General features: G+C 35.1%; 1 protein-coding gene across 1 annotated transcript in view; it reads right to left on the reverse strand.

Annotated features, from left to right (window-relative positions):
* Window positions 1–22,427, reverse strand: part of KCNH7 (potassium voltage-gated channel subfamily H member 7) — a 470,253-nt gene that overhangs the window by 151,301 nt on the left and 296,525 nt on the right. The window contains exon 3 of the mRNA XM_053665157.1: window positions 10,201–10,356. Coding sequence (XP_053521132.1) covers window positions 10,201–10,356 — 156 coding nt within the window. The remainder of the gene's footprint in view (window positions 1–10,200; window positions 10,357–22,427) is intronic.

A 22,427-nucleotide genomic window follows, 5' to 3' on the forward strand; every position in this document is an offset into this window, starting at 1 on the left:
GACAATCTGGTGAATGCTGATTCAACAGGGAAAAGAACTTAATTATTCAATGTAATAATAATATTTATTTCTTTATATATTTTACAAATATATATTAGGTAATTACTATTTGCAAAATGTTGGGGGTACCTGCTATGAAATAGAGCTGAACAATTTAAAACAGAGAATGCATTCATTTTCTCTTTGGAAGTATATTGTTCAATTAATAATTTTTTTTAAAGATTTTATTTATTTATCTTTAGAGGGGAAGGGAAGGAGAGAGGGAGAGAAACATCAATGTGTGGTTGCCTTTCATGCATCCCCTACTGGGAACTGGCCTGCAGGGAACCGGCCTGCAACCCCGGTATGTGCCCTGACTGGGAATTGAACCGCGATTGTCTGGTTCGCAGGCCCGTGCTCAATCCACTGAGCTACACTAGCCAGGGCTCAATTAATAATTTTTTATTTAAAATAGGTTTTCTGTGGAAAACAGTATGGAGTTACCTCAAAAAATTAAAAATGGATCTGCCTTATGACCCAGTGATCCCACTTCTGGGAACATAGCCAAAGAAACCCAAAACACAAATTTGAAAGAATATATGCACCCTTATGCTCATGTCAGTGTTATTTAGAAGAGTCAAGATTTAGAAGCAGCCCAAGTGCCCATCAGTAGATGAGTGGATAAAAAAGCTATGGTACATTTACACAGTGGAATACTATTCAGCTTTAAAACAGAAGGAACTCTTACTGTTTGCAACAGCGTGGATGGACCTGGAGAGAATCATGCTAAGTAAAATAAGCCAGTCAGAGAAAGACAAATAGTATGTGATTTCACTTACAAGTGGAATCTAATGAACAAGCTAACAAACAAACAAAAAGGTTTTCTCAATCTCTTTTAAGAAATTTTTAACAAATTAAAATATGTGTATTTTTTTTGTGTGTGTGTGAGTACGTAAACCAGATTGGTGATTCTAGATTCCTGCTATAAAAGAGAGGAAATACAAAACTCAAATATACTTATAAATAATTTAAAACAAAACTTAAAAAGTACTTTATATAATAAAAGCAATCTTTTCTTAAATTTGACAATTAATTTTTTATTTTTATTTTGAAATTAATAGTGTAAGCTAGAAAAACACATGATTTGGTTATATTCCACATTGTGTAAATATGTGTAAATGTGTATAATGTATCTTTATAGCAAAAGATACATTAGAGCCCAAAAAAGAGATAACTCATTTTTCCATTGCTATTATTTCCTTTAGATGTGTCCTCTTCCTCATTGGTAAGAAAAGTACACTTTTTTTTCTAGTGTGTGTCACTGCCACTTTTTTAGATTGCAGAGTTTGGGCAGAATCTATCCATGAGATAAAACATTGAATTATATCTTTTATTTGGTACTTATTTTTATTACATAGAAATTTGTTGACTCAGTTGTGTAGTGTTTATCAATTTGATAGATATGTCTGTTAAAAATAATCCTTTTTCTTGTACTTGCTTCATTCCAGGGTACGTAAGTCATCTATCTGCTGCTGGTCCTATATCACTGAAACAGAATAAGTTTGTTAAAAATTAGTTTTTCCTAGAGAAAGTTGTTCACTTTTCTTGTGTAGAGTTCCTAACCCTGAAACTAAATATATGGATTGAAAAGTGATCCACCATTTCATTAACTAGAAAGCAAATCTCTAGGTCCCTGAATTTACTCAGCCTCATTTATCATAATGCCTTTTTATGATCCATCTTTTCTATTGTGTGTTTGCCTCCTTTACTTTCACTTAATATTCCAAATTTAACAGTTCATTTTATTTGTGTTTCTTGTGTTGTCACTTCACAGTTTTTCCTGTATTTTGTCCACAATTCAAGAGAGGGATTTAAATGTATAGAAACTCACATCTTCTTGGTTGCCTTGTGCCTATTACCCTCACTTAAACCCCTCCACTTGGAGACACATACACACATACACACTCTTTATTTAGATAATACATTAAGTATGTTGAAGGTAAGACATTTCTACAAAAAATGTCTCAACATTTAACTTTTATTATTTTTTTGTATGCTTGTTAGAGAGGCTACCCTGGGAACAACAATGTTGGAAATAGTCAATAACATTATTTTATAGTTATAACAAGTTGTACTCAAAGAAAAAGTCAGCAGGAATTTGCCAAAGATTAGACATAATACAAAGTAGAAATTGTATAGTATTGGAAATTACCAAGCATAATTATTCTCTCACTTTTTCTGCTTGATCTAACAATCAACTCATCAAAAACTGACACCAAGTAAAGGGAAATTTAGTGTGTAATGATAGAAGGGTATAATCTACACCCAATATACTGGTTGTAAATAATGGGCCTTTGTAATGTTCTGGAAACAATTTTATCTGCATATTTGTACTCTTTTCAATGATTCACTGTGTGAATGACAGCTGCAGCGTAGGGAAACCATTCATGTTCACAATATAAGAAACGATCTCTGCTGAATTTTCTATCACTTGTACATGAGATGCTGTTTTAATCACAGTATAAAGTAGCATAGATTATGTAGTATATCCTGGGAAGTTACTGTAGATACTCCTGATACAACTTTCTCTTTTTCACTTCCATCCAATTTGACGAACCATACAATATAACTATCCTATGGAAAAAATGAAGAATGTGTGAAGACAGTGAAGAAACTAAACTAGGCATTCCCCCAGACACATGATCTTATTGACATTATGACCTAAATACAGGCTGACATTACCTAAAGTATATTCTCAGGAATCATTCAATGATGCCTGAATTTGTTAGAAAAAAACATAAAAATTAATAACAGTCAGCAACTTAAAAGAATGAAACTTTGGTATCACAATAATTTCTTAATAATACTTCAATTTGTTTTTATATGTGCTACTAAAGAGACTTACAAATTAATGATTTTGATAGAGAACTTTCCCCAAGTGTGAGACTGTTCAGAGTAAAATATTCAGAATATTGGGATTATATTAAAATATCTGTCCCAATATGGCTTTAACAGAATATTGTACTGTCATTTACACATACCTAAGGAAGTAACTGATACTGAAAAAATGCTCATCTGGTGTACATTTGATTTAGTAGTATAGTAAGGTTTACAACATAGGATTTTTGAGACTGTTGTTTTTAAATTTCATATATATTTTGTAATCTGAATTTATATACAATATAACAATTTCTTTTTTAACATATTAAAGTTTGTAATAAGGCTTTCAACTTCTCACAGACAATGACAAATACATAAATTCCAACTTCCTCACTGATCCCCCTAAAAATCAAAGAGAGCAATAGGGAGTTGAATAAAAATGCTCCTACACTATGCCTCAATAATTATTAGAGAAAGAGACATTACAAACTTGAATTTACACAGAGGTGGGGAAATAAAAACCCAAATTCAGCAGAATGGAGCACACTGCAGTAGAGTCAGGCAGAAACTAAGTGAAAAAAGTGGAATACAAAAGTCTCCTTGGAGTGATGGAAGATATACAGGGTTTACCCTTAGAGTAAGGGGGCTGCACTCTGAGTAAAAAGTACTGAAAGCAGCTTAGTGACCTGAATGAACAGAGCACTGGTTAGTAGAAAGACAATAGAAAGTGGTTTGAAAATCCCCGGAGAGTAGACTCAGAAAAGCACTACTTCTTGGAGAGGTGGAAGAACTTCAAAGGTGGAATTGTCCTTTGGATAGAGGGAAACAAGGACGCAGCTAAATATAATGTCCCTTTACTGGCCTCTTTGCTAATATAAGAGGAAATAGAAGAATAAGAAGACAAAGGGAAAAAAAACCCCACCAGATACTGCCTTATACAGATATACCTCAGTACTTGTTAGCTTTAGAACTTGTCAAATCATTTACTCATCCCATTTTGGTGAAAAAAAAAAGAAAGTGTTTCAGCACTTGCTTGGGACTCATCACACTTGAAACGCTGTCCCATAAGAGAAAATGTGTAGTAGACTGCTCTGCCTGGTTCTAGGAATTGTATCTCGACCCCTTGTAGCTAAGGGCGAGGGCTGACCTCTGAAATGCAAGCAGCAGGAGACAAAGCTTGTCTCTGGTAGCAAATGCTGCCTCAGTTTCTCTCCCTGCCCCCAAAGCTTGGTGGGAAGTCAATGACAGGTAAGACCCCTCACAGCGAGGGGCAACCTAAGCCAGACTTGGGAGGCCTTCATGGAAGAACCCAGGGGGCTGCAACAAAGAGCAATGGACTCTATCGCCCCCCCCCCTTTGACATAGCCTGAATCCCCATGTTCTCTGGGAGAAGTGCTTCCTGGCTCTAATCCTCTTAAGCCTGAGTACCTGATGGGGAGGGGTGCAGCTCCTAGCCTTGCTAGAGCATGTCCTGGCGGAAAATCTGGCATCACAAAGACTTGCTGACAAACCTGTGAAATCTGCTCTGCTAAGAGTGCTTTCTTTCATATGACAAGGGTCTGAGAGGAAATGAGTATGTCTCCCAAAGTTTCTGCAACTCTCTTCCTAACAGACACTGATTCAGACTCTAAAGCCCTCAGATTTCTTCGTAATGTTATCTACTGTTTGATCCTTGCTGCTGTGTATTACAACCCAATAAAAGGCTATGGAGAAAGAGGCTCGGGGCCTTTTTCTCCTCAGAAAAACTGGCTGCTGCTGGCCTTTGTCTCCCCTGAGAAACTGGCCACAGCCCATTCCTCCTCCCTAAACAGATCTCATCTTTTCTCGGCCATATTTACTCATTCATGCTTGTTCCTGGCACCGGGGGGACTGGCGAAAGAAGTCGCCCCCACAAAAATGTTTCGTTGTTCAGTAGTCATTGTTTTTGGTACTCATCATGAGTTACTGAATGATTTAATGACAAGTACCGAGGTACACTGTGTTTAAAGGACAAGCAAAAAACAAAACACCCAACTCCTTATAATGTACAAATAAGCCTTTGAACTAAAAAATTAAGAAAGCACTCGCATAAGAAACTTTTCTTTGCGCCTAACCAGATTTCTTGTTAATGCTAGTCCAGCATATCTATAAATAGATATAAATAGATAGAGATATATCTATAGATATAGATATATCTATCTATATATAAATAGATATAAACAAGTAAACTCTAATAGTCGTACAAAGATATCATAGGATAAAACTCAGAAGGTGGAAATAAAACACATTTTTTAGAGAAAATTATGCTAAAAATTGCATTATGAAATGGAAGATAAATATAGCACACAAAAATGAATTTAAATTTATTTAAACCACCAACTGAATAAATGAAATTGATTACAAATCAGGAATTTAAAAACACAGTAAAAACCGAGCAAACAAAAAATGCAAAGTGAGAACTAAAAAAATATATAGGATAAATTTAGGAAAGAAAAATACAAAGGTCGCCTAAAAATTTAAGACCACATTATGAACTACTCACAAGAAATAAAGGTTGAAAATGATAGAAGACAAGAAAATAAAACATAAATAAAAAGAGGAAAAAGGATATAAAAAACAGGTAAAGAAGGTCCAACATATATATTATCTGAGTCCCTGAAGAAAAGCAAAAAGAAATAATATTAAAGTATAATTTAATATTATACTTTATATACTTTATATAATATACCTTATATTATATTAAAGTAAAATATTAATATAACTTTAATTATTTAAAGTTATAATTAAATTTCTTGAAATAAAAGATGTATGTATTGTATCTGGGAAAGCTAAGTTGAAATAATCAGATCAAGACATATGCTGATAACAATTTTAGACTTTAAAAGTCTCTCTTGGTTTGATTGAAGTATATTAAATTCTACTATTACTAGTTAATTTCTAATTTTCTGAGACTCTGAGAAATATATTAAAATCACAAAGGACAGTCAAAAGACTTTACATTAGCAACATCTGATACAAGAAAAGAGTGGGACAATATCTGTAAGGTTCACAGGGCAATAACATGTGAGTCAAATATATTATATCTACCTAACTGTTCTTCAAGGGCAAAGGTTACAGAAAATAGTGTTGAATATATTTTATCCATGAACATTTCCTGAAAAGAATAAACGTAATCCAAAAGTTACACAAGTAGCGGTGAACCCAAAAACTGGAATTATCTTCTGGATAGCGGGCCTCTTGTAGTACAGGCTTCCCCTGCTACGTGAGTGTTCTAGGAACCCATCTGTATCTGTGTAACAGCTGGTGTTATTGCAAGAGGCTGTGTTTGGCTTCAGTGAATTTTTTTGGAAGATTCTTTCAACACATTTGCCCATTTCATGATGGATGATTTATGAGAGCACTTGCCCACACTGAGTTTAGTGTTCAGCAGTTTTTGATAAAAAATGGCATGACCCCTGTGCCCCACCTGCCCTTTACCCAATCCTGCCCTGAATGACATGTTTTTATGTTTCTCCAGAAGAAAAATTTCCTCAAAAGGAAATGCTTTGCCAATGCGGAAGATGTGAAACAAAAAATGGCAAAAGCACTAAAAGGCATCAAAATTGATGAGATCAAAAACTGTTTTGAGCAGTGGAAAAAATCTTCTGATAGGTGTAATGCATCATTTAGAGGGTACTTTGAAGGTGACAGAGTTTAAACACATAAGAATAGATATACAATTTTAATAAATAAATAAATTGTTTTTTTGGTGTTCTTCCTTATATTTAGGAAAACATTTGCAAAAATACTAGTGTTGAGTATTGAGTATATTTTATTAGAAATTTAAAACCATAAAAAACTGAGAGATTGGTATGTAAACATTACAAACTTGATAAGCTAAAAACACCACCACCAATCAAAATGAGAAAGAAGAAAACAAATAAACTAATCAAGTGTCTTTTTGGTGCTAGGAAGCACTCAAATGATATAATTTAAATTGACAAACTGAATGGTAGAAGGCCAGGTGTACTTCAGGGTGCAAAGATAAGCACTAAGATAATATTACTGAGTAAAATTACATGGTGAGAAAGAAAGAGAAAAAGAAATACAAGGTAATTTTATTCTTGCTTATAGTAAGGAATGAAAATACACTGAGGGGAAGCGGAAGTTATGAAGGCCATCATATAAACTTTTATAAATAAAGATATAACCACTAGAAAAAATGCAAATGTTGCTAAAAATTAAAATGAAAAAACATGCACTGTAAAAAATAGGTAAGAAAAATAGCAAAAACATAATATATTTAACATATAACATGTCACTATTAAAAACATATTAGTTATAGATATAAATACCTATAGTAGTTATTAAATACTTTAAAAATACTGTCCTTATTGGGAAATTAAAAATTCTCTCTACAAAACAATTCTTGAATTAAAAACTAAGAAAACAAAACTTAAACATCTTTTAGAAAAATGACAGTAAAAATATTACATTTCTGAATTTATAAGGTAATGTTACCCAGTGCTTATAGAAAAATATCAAGCCTATGGTCATATATCAAAAAAAATTTTGAAAGGACGAAAATAAGTCAGTGCAAGAAAAGAGCAACAAATTAAGTTGATAAAAAACAATAAAAATAAAATGAAATTAACGAGTTTGAGAACTAACAGAATTAATAACTAGTAAAAATTACTTCCTTGGAAAGAAATGCACTAATCAAAACTTTTGGATAGAGGAAACAAAAAATAAAAAAAACAATAAATATCACAAAACAAATAAATATAGGAAGAGAGGAAATCTTAGAATTATCATAAAAGACCACTTTGTATAATTCTGTAAAAATAAATTTTAAAAATCTATATGAAATAATTTCTAGAAAATAAAATTTAGCAACATGATACTTATTGAGCTGAGTAATTTGACTAGACCCACCTCTGGAGAAAAAAAAGGAAATTTGTCAAAAACTACTCCACAAATAAGTACCAGGCCTAGATCATTTTGCAGAGGTATTACACTTAACTTTTAAAGGTAGATAATACCCAAAATATTTAAGTAGTTTAGTAGCACGGAAAAATAGACAAGAAACTCCACATTATTTTTTGAAGGAATTATAATAATGGTACCAGTATCTCATGAATTTAACATGCACACAAAAAAATACAGAATTCCTAATAAATAATGGTACAAAAATTATAACGTAGCTTTAGATAAATTAATTCTACAGCATATCATAAAATGAAATACCTCATGTCCAAATGTGGTTCCTTCCAGAGTTGAAAGGGTAATTTCATATTAGTAAGTTCCATTAATAAAATTTACCATAAAAATTAGAAAAGAGAATAGTGCACTTATTCTACAGATGCCAAAAGGCAACTTTCAAATTTCAACACTATTCTTAATGAAAATAAGTCAGTAGAAACTTACTTAAAATTATAAAACACATTCAACTCAGCCCACATGGCATGTTTTAAATAATACATTGGAAGTAATAGATGGTGGAATTAGACAAAAAATACCTATTAGATGTATAAAAATTTTAAAGTAAAGCATAAAGCAATTTATATTTGACATGATATGATACTTGAAAAACTCACGAGAGTCAAACTAAGAAATTTCACTAAGATAGTATGAAATTACTCAAAAAATTAGTAGCCTTAAAAATATAAAAGAGAAGATTCTATTTATAATAGCAACAACAACAAAAAGTTAAATATCTAGTAGCAAACTGAACTCGTTTTCAAACTTAAATTGATTTTGAAATGAAATTTTGAAAATACTTCAAAAAACACTCAAAATTAAACTTTAAAATGAAAATCTATAAAATATACAATTTTGCATAGAATGACTTAACATCATAAAGATTTTACTTTAAAATCAATTTTTAAAATTAATGTGAATCTAATAAGAATAAATGAGAATACTACAGGGACTTTTTCTATCTATATATTTTGTTTCTAAAGTTCATATGAAATGTCAGGCGAGAAATAACTCCAAATCCCTGAAAATTAATATAGAAAAGAACATTTAATATTAGATATTAATGGTATATTTTAAAATGTGTAATTCTGCCATGGCTGGTGTATCTCAGTGGATTGAGCATGGGCCTGTGAACCAAAGGGTTGCTGGCTCGATTCCCACTCAGGGCACATGGCTTGGGCTGTGGACCAGGTCCCCAGTAGGGGATGCTCAAGAGGGAATCACACACTGATGTTTCTCTCCCTCACTTTCTCCCTCCCTTCCCTTATCTAGAAATAAATAAATAAACAAAATCTGAAACAAAAACTGTGATCCTGAAGAAAAAATAGACCAACAAAACAGAATAAATTTGAGGAACAGATTAAAGCACACAGGAATATGGGATAATGGTGGCATCTCCAAATTACTAGTGAAAAGATAGACTTACTAATCAATGAAAAGGTGGACTACCATTGATAAAAAATCCTGAATAAAATTCATACATTGTACTATAAACCAATCTAAACTTAAATGCATCAGAGATCCTAACATATAAAATCATACACTTTCTCAATTAAAAATAAATTAACAAATTTGATGTGGTTAAAGCTTTTCTAATATAATTCAAAAATTCAGAATCAACATGGTAAAAGGTTGATAAATTTAGTCAAATTGCAAAAAAAGTCTTTGCTTGGAAAAAGATTAAAAAAACCCAGCTGTTTGCTGAAGAAGTGATTTGCAACTTATTTTAAAATTTGAAAGAACAACAGAAAAAACAATTGAAAGTACACACAAGAAATGGACAGTTGACAGAAAAGGAATGGGCTGTAGTGCTTAACTATATGAACCTCACTCAAATTAACAGAACTGTAAACTAAAACTAATTCAGACACTACTAACCTAGTATGACAAAAATCAAGAAGGCTGGCTCACTCTGTTAGTATTGCTTTGGGGCAAAGGGCCAATATATTGCTTGTGAGAATATAACATGGCTCAAACCCTAAGGAGGGCAGTTTGGCAGGATATAAAAAATTACATATGCATCTAAAATTTGACTCAGGAATCCCATTTCTAGAAACGACTCCGAAGATGCTTTATTTCCAAAATATACAGATACATACGTGAAAATATACATGCACAATGTATTCTGGCATTATTTGTAATAGCCAAAGTTTGGAAACAACCTAAACATCCATCAGTAGGCCAGTGGTTGAATTTACTATGGTATATGCAAGTCAGATGGCTCTGAAAGCCACTGATTGATTCTGTAAGGAATGAAAGTGTGATGTCAGCTATGGCTTTTTGCATAGAAAATTATTTTACTTAAGCGTAAATGCATTTTAAGAATTGAAATGTGCAAAGACTGTATTAAACTTATTTCAATAACAATATAACAGACATTCTGTACATGTTACTTTTACTTACGGTTGACAGTTTTGATTGGTAATATTGGGTTTACTCTCTCTGGGGAAGCGACATTTTCCTCATCTGTCACATATTCAAAATTAATGATGAACATCATAGCCACGCCCTCTTGGTTTTTCACTGGAATTATGTGAGTGTTGCAAATGAAAGTGGACCCTAAGGGAACGAAAGATGAGTGTTAGGTTAAAATATGCCAACATTTTGAAGTATTAGTAATAAAATTTTAATAAAACCCTGTAAATTTTTCTAAAATGGTCACTGAAATTAAATTGAAAATATTTTGCTTTTTTCTCACTATAGTATGATTTTATTGCAATAAATAATACAGGTAATGTGGGAAAATTTCCTATCATGAATGTGCATAACCTTGATTTTTTTCTTTCTCCCAGGTAGCCACCACACTAACTTTATATACATTAATCTCCTCCAATTTTTACTAAAATTACATACCGTCATTCCATAAACAATTGGACTTTTCCATTTTAAAAGATTATATAAACAGAAACATACATTACATATCATTTACAATTAACATTTTTTTCAATTAAAGTTATATTTAATATTATTAGTTTCAGGTGTATAGCACAGTGGTTAGACATTTATATAATTTACAAAGCAATCCCAGTAAGTCTAGAACCCACCTGGTACCATACATAATTATGATAATATTATTAACTATTTTTCCTCTGCTGAAGTTTACATCCCTGTGACTATTTGGCAACTACCACTTTGTAATTCTTCAAAAAATACTTCGATTTTAATTTCACATTGTTTTGTATATACATTTACATAAAATATGCATAAAATTTCTCAGAAAGTATTCACAGACAAATTCAGGCACTACATTATGGAATAACAGAATTTTAATTCTAATTTATTTTCACTCTCACCTCTATAATAATTAGTATAGAGAAAAAGTATAGTTTATTTGTTTGTTTTTAACATTTATTTTATTGTTGTTCAAGTACAGTTTTCTGCCTTTCCCCCTTCTCTCCCCACCACTCCAGCCCTCCCCACCTCCTTGCCCGCTTCTACCCTCCTTGTTATTGTACATGTAGCCTTTGTAATTGTTCCTGTAAATCCTTCACCCTTTCCCCCTAATATCCCCCCTTTCCCCTATGGTTACTGTCAGCCTGTTCTCTATTTCAGCGTCTTTGGTTATATTAGGTTCCAGTTAAAGGTGAGATCATATGTTATTTGTCTTTTACCACCTGGCTTATTGCATTTAGCATAATGCTCTCTGATTCCATCCATGCTGTTGCAAAGGGTAGGAACTCCTTCTTTCTTTCTGTTGCATAGAGTTCCATTGGGTAAATGTACCATAGTTTTTTTGATCCATTCATTTAATAATGGGCACGTAGGTTGCTTCCAGCACTTGGCTATTATAAATTGTGCTGCTATGCACATTGGGGTGCATAGGTTCTTTTGGATTGGTGTTTCAGAGTTCTTAGGATATAATGCTAGCAGTGGAATTGCCAGGTAAAAAGGCAGTTCCACTTTTCGTTTTCTGAGAAAATTCCATACTGTTTTCCATAGTGGTTGCACCAATCAATAACCCCACAAAGAGTGCACTAAGGTTCCCTTTTTTCCATGAACTCTCCAACTTGTTTGTTGCTTTGTTTATGATGGCCATTCTTAACGGTGTGAAGTGGTTTCAATTTGCATTTCTCTGACAGCTAGCAATACTGAGCATCTTTTCATATGTCTCTGGACCCTCTGTGTGTCCCCCTTGGAGAAGTGTCTATTCAAGTCCTTTGCCCATTTTTAAATTGGGTTGCTTCTCTTTTTAGAGAGGAGTCATGTGAGTTCTTTATATATTTTGGAGATCAAACCCTTGTCTGAGGTATCGTTGGCAAATATGTTTTCCCATTTAGCTGTTTCTTTTTATTTTACTGCTTTTTTTTAGCTTTTCAAAAGCTTTTTATTTTGATGAGATCCAATTTGCTTAAATCCTTTATGTCCCTTGCTGTAGGGAACATATCAGTGAAAATATTGCTGCATGGAATATCTTAGATTTTCCTGCCTGTGTTCTCCTCTAGGACTCTTATGGTGTCATGACATATTTAAGTCTCTTATCCACTTTGAATTTATTTTTGTGCATGGTGTAAGTTGGTGCTCAAGTTTCATTTTTTTTGCATGAAGCTGTCCAGCTCTCCTAACACCATTCGTTGAAGAGGCTATTTTCCCTCCATTTTATGCTCCTTCCCTCTTTGTGAAATATTAATTGACCTTAGAGACTTGGGTTTATTTCTGAGATATCTGTTCTGTTTCATTGGTCCATGTGTCTATTCTTATGCCAGTACCAGGCTGTTTTGATTGTAGTGGCCTTGTAATGCAGTTTGATATCAGGTATTGTGATCCCTCCTACTTTGTTCTTCTTCCTCAAAATTGCTGCAGCTATTCAGGGTCATTTAATGTGCCATGTAGATTTTTGAAATTTTGTTCTATATCTGTGAAATATGCCATTGATACTTTAATATGTTGCATTGAATCTATAAATTGCTTTGGTTTTCTAGAAAAAATCTTGGCCTTTCCTTATATAGTTTGCTTAAATTTGAATCAATATAAAATACATATATATAAACAATGAAGATAACTCATTTAGTGTTACTTTGATTTTAGCATTAAGGAAATTATTTCCTCTTTCTCATTTACTTTCTTGGACATAAACTAGTAAGTTATTGACTCTCTCTCACATATGTTCCAGTAATTGTTTCCTTTAATGTGCAAAATTCCAATGCCAAAATTATAATAATTTTATTTGGCTTGTAATTTGTCAGCAAATAAAAATAAATTTTTTCTGTTATTATGTTAATTTGGTCTCTTCAAACAAAACTATAAAATTTTGTTTTTTAATATATTTATTTAATTAATTTTGCTATTATAGTTGTCTCAATTTTTCCCTCTTTCCCCCCTTCTGACTGGTATCCCCTTTCCTCCAGCAATTTATCCCCTTAGTTGATAGCCATGCGTCATGCTTCTCCATTTCTTATACCATTCTTAACATACTCCTGTCTATTTTGTACCTACCAATTCATGCTTCTTTTTTTTAATCCTTTTAAAAAATTTTTATTTACTTATTTTTCAAGGACAGTTTTCTGTCTATTTCTCCCTTTCCAGCCCCCCCGCCTGTGCTCTTCTAATTTATGCTTCTTAATCCCCATACATTTTTTCCAGTTTCTCCTTCCCCCTCCCAAATGATACCCCTCAAAATAATCTCCATATATGATTCTGTTCCTTTTCTGCTTATTTGCTTAGTTTGCTTTTTAGATTCAATTGTTGATCATTGTGAATTTGTTTCCATTTTAATGTTCATAGTTTTTTTAAAGATTTAATTTATTTTTAGGGAGGGAAAGAGAATGAGAAAGGAAGAGAAACAGCAATGTGTGGTTGCCTCTCATGAGTCCCCTACTGGGGACCTGGTCCAAAACTCAGGCATGCGTCCCAACAGGGAATCAAACTGGTGACCTTTTGGTTTACAGCCCATGCTTAATCCACCAAGCTACAACAGCCAGGGCTATCATTCATAGTTTTGATCTTCTTTTTCTTAAACAAGTCCCTTTAACATTTCATGTAATAATGATTTGGTGATGACAAACTCTTTTAGATTTACCTTGTCTGGGAAGCACTTTATCTGCCCTTCCATTCTAAATGATAGCTTTGCTGGATAGAGTAATCTAGGCTGTAAGTCCTCACTTTTCATCACTTTGAATCTTTCTTGCCAGTTCCTTCTAGTCTGCAAAGTGTCTTTTGAGAAATCAGCTGACAGTCGTATGGGAACTCCTTTGGAGGCAACTCTCTGCTTTTTCCCTTATTGCTTTTAAGATTCTCTCTTTATCTTTACCTTTGACATTTTAATTGTGATGTGTCTTGGTGTGGTCCTCTTTTGGTCCAACATGTCCGGTATTCTGTGCTTCCTGAACTTATATCTCTATTTTCTTCATCAAATTAGGAAAGCTTTATTACTTTTTCAAGTAAGTTTTCAATTTCTTCCTCTTCTTCTTCTCCTTCTGGAATCCCTATGATTCAGATGTTGGTACATTGGAGATACCCCCAGGTGCTCCTTACACTATTCTTATTTTTTTCATTCTTTTTTCTTCTTGTTATTCTGATTGAATGCATTTTTCTTCCTTATGTTCTAAATTATTGACTGGAATCTTGGCCTTGTCCACTCCACTGTTGTTTACCTGTAGATTTTTCTTGATTTCTTCATTTTTGCCTAGGTCTTTCTTATGCTCTTGCCATACTCAGTAAGTTCTTTGAGGATCCTGAGAACCAGTTTTTGAACTCTGCATCTAATAGGTTATCTCCATTTCATTTAGTTCTTTTTCTGGGGTTTTGTTCTGTTCTTTCACTTGGTCCATATTTCTTTGTCCCTGCAATTTTGGCAGCCTCCCTGTATTTCCCTGTATTAGGTAGAGCTGCTTTGACCCCCTGTCTTAGTAGCATGGTCTATCATAGAAACGTCACCTGCAAATTGTGTGGAGCAGAGCCTTAGTTAATTGCCAGGATACGGGAACCTGTTTCACTGCTTTGTGGCTCCGTGTGGAGGCAAGGCTTAGAGAGGATCCTGGATTCTGGAGGTTTGCCCAGGAGGAAGCTGTTTCCCAGCATCCTTCCTTTTCCCAGTCACTTTTTTTCACCTCCTATAACACTGATGACCTTCCAGCTATTGTCCTGATGTTGAATCCCACAGTGAATGGGTCTGTGTAAGTCCTAAGTTCACATGGGCCATTTGAGATTAGTTTTCTGAAAAGCCAGGAGTTTCTTCTGCTGCCCCAATGTCCACTGGTTTTTACAGACAGCAATTATGGGGATTTCTTTTCTTGGAGCTGGAACACTGGGCTGTGAGGTCTGGCCTGAGGCTGGGATCTCTTGCTGGTGAGGTATTCCTCCTGATTTTTATCCACCATGTGTGAGTGTGGGACCACCCTTTCTAATGCTGCTCTGTACCACTCTCGGGCTCTGCGCTTCTCTGCCTGTCTCCATGGCTCTGCCCCTCCTACCTGTCTGGATGAATGTGGCTTCCTCAAATCTTTGGTTGTCAGACTTCCATACAGCTTGATTTTTTATTATTCTGAGTGATATTTGTTTTGTGTTCTGGTTGTAATTTTTTTCTGTAGTTGTGTGAGAAGGTGAAGTGCATTTACCTATGCCTCCGTCTTGACCAGAAATCTCATCTGAAATTCTTTTATGAACACAATTATAATGTTAATTAGATATATTTTATTAGAATTATCTGAAAAATGACCAAAGGGATGACAGTGTACAAGCCACCACCACCCAACCTTGAACAGAAAACTTTTAAAACTGAATACAGACTTAAAGCAGATTCCTCATATTTTTATCATATAAATATTTTGTTGAGATATAATTAAAATATAATATATATTAGTTTCAGATATGCAACATAATGACTAAATATCTATATATATTGTGAAAAGATCACAGTGTCTAGTTAACATCACCATTTAGTTTATTTTTTCCTTTTTGTTCTTGTGACGAGGACTTTTAAGATTATTTTCTCAGCGATGGTTAAATACGCAATACAGTACGACCCCCATCGCCCATTTTGTCCATCCCTCCCAACCCCTTCCCTGACAACCACATGTCTCTTCTCTGTGTCTATGAGCTTTTATTTTTGCTATTGTTATTGTTGTTCATTTGTTTTGTTTGTTAGAGTCCACATATAGATGAGATCATATGCTATTTACCTTCATCCGACTTATTTCACCTAGCATAATAAGGTCTTGAATAATTATTTTAGTCATGGTGGTAGAAATAGTGCAGATGAGATTTGTTTGGGTAAAACAAACAAGCAAGCAAAACAAAAACAAAGACACTGAAGTAGAGAATAGGGACGGGGAAGGGACTCAAGTGAATCTCTTTTGCATGCCCTGGACAGCAACCAGAGGGAAGAGGGGAGGGAATTTCAGGGGAAAAAGGGGAGGGATTTAGAGGAACTAGTATAAAGGACACATGAACAACAGCTAATGGGGGGTGGAAGTGGGAGGGAGGTGGGGAGCATGGGGCGGGGTGGGCTGGGATGGGAGTAAAAGACAGAAAACTGTACTTGAAAAATAATTAAATAAAAAAAAGAGTATGTGGGGAATAGTACTTCTAGGCTGTACCAGGAAGGCAGTGGGTACCATCAAAGTCATAATTAAAGATAAAAATTTAACTTTCAAAAAAAAAGTATTGTATTTTAAAGTGCAAAAGGCTCAGGAAAAATTCTCATTCAGGTAACAGTGTGTTTTGTCATTGTTTTCATTTTTTCACACTTTTAATTAAATATACTGGGGCAACACTGGTTAATATATTTATATACGTTTCAAGTGTACAATTTTGTAATACATCATATGTAGACCATCCAAAGTCAAATCTTTTGTTACTGTATATTTGACTTCCTTTACCCTTTACTATCCTACACCCTGCTTCCTTCTGGAAACTACCATACTGTTGTTTGTGTCTGTGAGATTTTGTTCGTCTTGTTCATTCATTGGTTGCTTTCAGTTTTACATCCCACATGAGTGAAATCATATGGTTCCTGAATTTCTCTGACTTATTTCCCTCAGCATGATATTCTCAAGATCCATCCATGTTGTCACAAATGAAAGTTTCCTACAACCCTCTCCCCATCCATCTTCTGCTTTTTTCTGCCTTACTCCAGACCCCAAAGCAGCTGATTTCTATGGCCAGCATGTCCCTAGCTCTTTTGGCCTCTGGGTTCTGGGAAGATTTGGCTAGTAGGAGACACTGGCAAGAGACAAAGGCAATGGAGGGTGAAAAAAGCAGTGCCACCAACTTTGTCAAGGCCGCAGGTCCTGGAGAGCAACCTCTTCAAAAGTCATAATGGTTCCTGGCTAATTCTAGGCCCCAGGGTGCCTGGAAGATCCCCGGTGGCTCTTGTAAGTCTGTTCACACCTTCGGGTATGTTCTAAACTTTCCCTTATTTATTGCCGCTTATATTTGACCAGGACACCACTTATACACTTCTTCTACGAATCACCTACACTTAGGGAGGGCCCTTTGGGTCTCTGTGAGTCAAGGAACCAGATACAAGTCACTAAACCTCCAGAGACAGTGCTCAGCCCAACTGCTTTCTTCTTAAAAAAGTAGTTGATGGCCTTGGATGGTATGGCTCTGTAGGTCAAGTGCCAGCCTTCAAACCAAAGGGTCACAGGTTTGATTCTCAGTCAGGGCACAAGCTTGGGTTGCCGGCCAGGTCCCCAGTGTGGGGGGGATGCATGAGAGGTGACCACACATTGATGTTTCCCTCTCTCCTTCCAGTTCCCTCAGTCTAAAATAAATAACTAAAATGTTAAAATAAATAAATAAAAGAATAGTTGAGATCACCTTGACTCTTGAGCACAGTGATGGTTCAATGTAGAGTCAGGAGCAGACTGAGAGCAAAATAAGCCTTGCATGAACTTGGGAGGGAGATACAGGAAAATAAAGACACAAAAAGCTCTGATGACATGGGCAAAAGCCAATAACAGAAGGATATAGTTGGAGGCTCAGCGTCTGGGAAAAGTGGTAGATGCTAGTATTCCAAAACTGTGCACATCTATGCTCTGACTCCAAAACAAAATGAGTGAAATAAAACTTTTTCCTTCCTCCTCACCCCTATAACATGGCTGCTACTGCCAAAGGTGATAAGAAAAGCTACTGCTAATATTTTTATAGGTTGAGACATCAGAGGTTGAAGGGCTTTTGCAGGTGGGCCTGTGGATCTAATTATTATTTATGAAATAATTTCTATGGATGAATACATTCTAATTTCCAAGAAATTTATTTATAATAACACTTTTAGAACATAGAGTTTGTAATTTAGAGAAGCATATGTACCAGTTACGATTTAGATGTTGAAATGTGGATAGCCTCCCAATTTCAAAATGTAGAAGACCTTATATATAATTAATTTTATATTTTCTACAAGTACTACAATGATTTCAGTGATATGGGAAAGTGTGTTTTAAGAACAACATGCTGCATCCTCACAATCTTCAGCCTGTCTTTAATTTATTGAATAAAATAGTTAGCTAGAACACTTGTCACAGTTTCCATGGTAACAAGAAGGATAACTTTAGTAAACAGAAAATAAGCAATTTAAGACTGTTCTGTTAGAACTAAAATTAGAAGTGCTTCGGGCCAGGCATCACAATACAAATTGGTTGAACAAAGAGTCTGTGGAGATGCTAGAAATAGCCATTATGTATTGTATTTTGTCAATTAACCAAAATACATATTGATTTTAACACTTAAAATAACATATCCTGGATCATTCAGAATATCATTCTGAATTTGCAAATTTTTTATTTAGTAGTTTAAAAATCTTTCAACATTTGTGATATAATGTTGATTGTATAAGAAAACATACAGCAGATTTATGAGAAGTCAATAAAAATATGAAGATACAGAAGTTTATAATAGAGCAGAGTAATTTTGCTTTCAGTAATGGGGGAAAATTATTTATTTCAATACCAATGCTTGTAATTTTATTGTCTAGTACTAAAACCATAAAATTACAGTGCTTTATTTTAAAAAAGTTTATCTATATGCTTTGGCCCCAAAGCAGATTTAATAAGTATAATTAATCTGGGATTTCTGCTCACTATCACTGTTTCCTGCATGTTTCTTTTAAGAAATATATCTTCTCTAAGTTTAACTTAAGACTCATATACTTTTTTTCTCTTTTACTTTTAGGATTTAATGTCTCCATCAATCTTCTATAGTCTCCTGGAAAGCAGATATTGAAAGGAAGTATATGGAATTAAGAAGAGAAAGAGAATCAAATACACTTTATAGGGGAAAAACATCTTAGCTTGCATAATTCTACAAATTTTAAATTCTATTAAGAAACTACTTTGTAAAGTAACATTATCTTAAGAAGTCACTACATTGTACTTCTAAATGTTTTTTTGAATGCAACACTGGAGGCAAGTAACATGGAAACATAATTCAGCCAACAGTAGCCTAGTAAAGAAGGAATAAAAATGGTCACATCGGTAATGCATAAATAGGGAAACTAAAAAAATCTAGAAATAAGGAGTTTAGTCTTATTAAAATGAACTTGGTATTCAGATAAAATTAGTGTTCATTAACAAGCTTATTTATAATATTATCCAATAGTTATTAGACATGTATTTATACTAATATTATTTAGAATCAGGTTCATTTTCATGCTGTGTCCTGAGTGAAAACATTCTCAAATTGGGAAAGGATTGTTAGGAGAAACAGTGATCATTGTAATAAACTGTCTACAAAGTTAGTTTTTAACTGTATCCACAGAGCACGCAAACCCTGGGTATTTGAATAATTACCTCTTTATTGGTAGGTTGGTGGTATACACCTAGCTACGTTTTATTTATTATTATTATTTTTTAAGATTTTATTTATTTATTTCTAGAGAAAGGGGAAGGGAGGGAGAAACATCCATGTGTGGGTGCCTCTTGCACGCCCCCTACTGGGGACCTGACCTTCAACCCAGGCATATGCCCTGACTGAGAATCAAACTGGGGACCCTTTGCTTCACAGGCCTGTGCTCAATCCACTGAGCTACCCAGTCAGGGCTCTTAGCTGCATTTTAAAATAAAATGCCAGGACTCTTCTCTTTGAGCTGCTTTAAAGATGTTTTATTTTAGTCTTTTATTGACAGTACATCCTTATGTCCCCCCAAATCAGTTTATTAAACACCAAATGTTGGGTGTTCTGGGTTCTCAAATGGTGATGAGAAGGACAGCAGTAAGAAACCAACTCAAGCTCCTGCACTTATGGAACTCATATCCTACTAGGGGAGATGTAATTAATGAACACATAAGTATCTACTACATCAAGTAAAATTATGTGCAATGAAGGAAGAGAAAGCAAAATAGGTGATGGATAATAAGTGGTAAAAGAATGTTTATGCCAAATCACATGTAATCAAAGACATAAAGGAAGTGATGGAGTGAGCTATGTGGATAAAGAGTGCATCTGGCAGAGAAACCTGCAAGTACAAAAGCCTTTAGGTAGAAGCATAATTGTAAGCTCAAGGGACAGTGTGGAAGCCAGTGTGACTGGTATGGTGTGCTGGTGGCGGGGTAGAATGTAGGTAAGGTCAAAGGAGAAGTAAGGAGCTACACCATGTGTAAGGTTAATGTATGGATTTGGAAATTTCCTCTGAATTTGAACAGAAAGACTCTGGAGGGTTTGCATGAAGTTTGGCATGATCCAACTTAAAACTATCTATGAGACTTCTGTATAAAGAATAGCTTGTAGGGATGGCTGGGATGAAAGCGGGAAGGCCAGTTGGGCAAAAATAACAGTAGCACTAACAAGTGATGAGAGTGGTTTAAAGCAGGGTGGTGTCACAGAAGGTGGTGAGTAGGAGTCTGTTTGAGCTGTTGTGAAGGCAGAGCTTACAGAATTTGTGGATATATTGTATACTGTGTGAGAGAATGAGAGGGATTGTAGACAAGTCCAAATTTGGGTGTTGAGGAACTGGAAGGAATGAAAATAACATTTATAAAAATGGGGGAGACTGTAGGAGGAAGTGTTTTTGGGGGTGGTGTAAATCCATATTTTGGGGTATGTTAACTTTGAAATTGCTTATTAGATATCCAAGGGGAGATGTCTGGAAGTCCATTAGATATAGGAGACTACAGTTCAGTTCAGAGATTGGTCCAAGCCAGAGAGTCATTAGGGACTGGATGAGGTCATGTAGGGAATACAGAGAAGATTGGGACTTGAGCCCTGGCTGGTGTAGCTCAGTGGATTGAGCACAGGCCTGTGAAGCAAACAGTCCCAGGTTCCATTCCCAGTCAGAGCACATGCCTGAGTTGCGGGCCAGGTCCCCAGTAGGGGACATATGAGAGGCAACCACACATTGATGTTTCTCTCCCACTCTCCCTTCTCTCAAAAAATAAATAAGTAAGGTATTTTTTTAAAAAGACTGTGACTTGAGACCAGAGGCACTGTAACATCAAAAAATAAAAATAAATAAAATAAACAAGATGAAGAAGAACTGGTGAAGATTGTGGAGGAACAGGAAAGTGGTAGAAAAATCCAGAGTGTAGTGCACCGGAGGCTAAGAGGAGGCATACTGCACACAGAGAGCCTGATTAACCACACACATCTAGCCAATAGGCACAGTGAGTACTGAGAAAATATTATGGAATAACAGTAACCCCTTCAATCTTTAATCTTGATTCTATCCACTTTTACTTTCTGAGTAAACATCAGGTGATTTACTAAGTCTATATACATTCTAGTTTACCTATCTGTACAATGGGGATAATTCCTATTTTATAGAACCGTTTTAGAATCTAAATGAGTTAATATCTATATACAAAAGTATTGAATGAGATGCTCCGTATCACAGTCTTTACTGACATGATATTCTAATATAATATACGTGAGATAATAAAAGTGAAAATGACCCCCTTACCCCACACACATGCATATTTCCATAGGAAATAGCTCCAGAACCTTTATGTCGAGAATGTAAAATAGCCTGGTAGTGAAGAGGAGAGTGGTGTGATTGGGTCAGGGAAGGGATTTCCTTGGAGATGATAGGATTATTGTTGTGGGTTTCCTTCCTTCCTGGTCTTAGGAGCTGCCACCTTCCAAGGCCAGACCTAGTGAGGAGACTTTAAGGGTCCATTCCAAGACCTTTGAAATGTGCTCCTGGAAGTTGGCCAGATCGTGGTGGGATATTCAGGGGATAAAAGGGGACGAAAGATGGACGCAAGGCCTCTAGAGAGCTCTCCAAGTGTCCAGGAGAGACAGTATCAGCTCTGACCATCTGCCAGACCTGGAAAGGGCAAACATGCCAGCCAGGTAGAACTTTCCTGCTCTGTGACCTTTCCTCCTTCTCACTTTCCACCTGGAAGGGAGCAACTAGCAACTATGGTGTGAGGAGAAGGTAAAGGGTAGCAGGTTGAAGCTAGCCCCCCATTGCATTCATTCTGACCTGAGACAGGCTGGGAATTGTATTTTACAACTGAGACTCTTTGCTACAGGAAGTTACCAGAGCCTTTATTATCCGAGAGAGACCCATTGAGCAAAACTCAATAATGTGAGCTATTATTTTTCTTATTGTTGGAGGGTTTTCAGAGGGACCAGTTAACTCTCAAGTCTCTCCATGCAATTTCCACTCTTGGAACCACAAGCTAAACTGCTTTTTGTATTTTGGTCACCAAGGGAAGGTTACTCTTCTCTGAGCTGATTGCATTAGTAAATGCTTG

This window comes from Artibeus jamaicensis, unplaced genomic scaffold (assembly GCF_021234435.1).
Source record: "Artibeus jamaicensis isolate MK-2021 breed Jamaican fruit bat unplaced genomic scaffold, CSHL_Jam_final contig_391, whole genome shotgun sequence".
Classification (NCBI taxonomy): domain Eukaryota; kingdom Metazoa; phylum Chordata; class Mammalia; order Chiroptera; family Phyllostomidae; genus Artibeus; species Artibeus jamaicensis.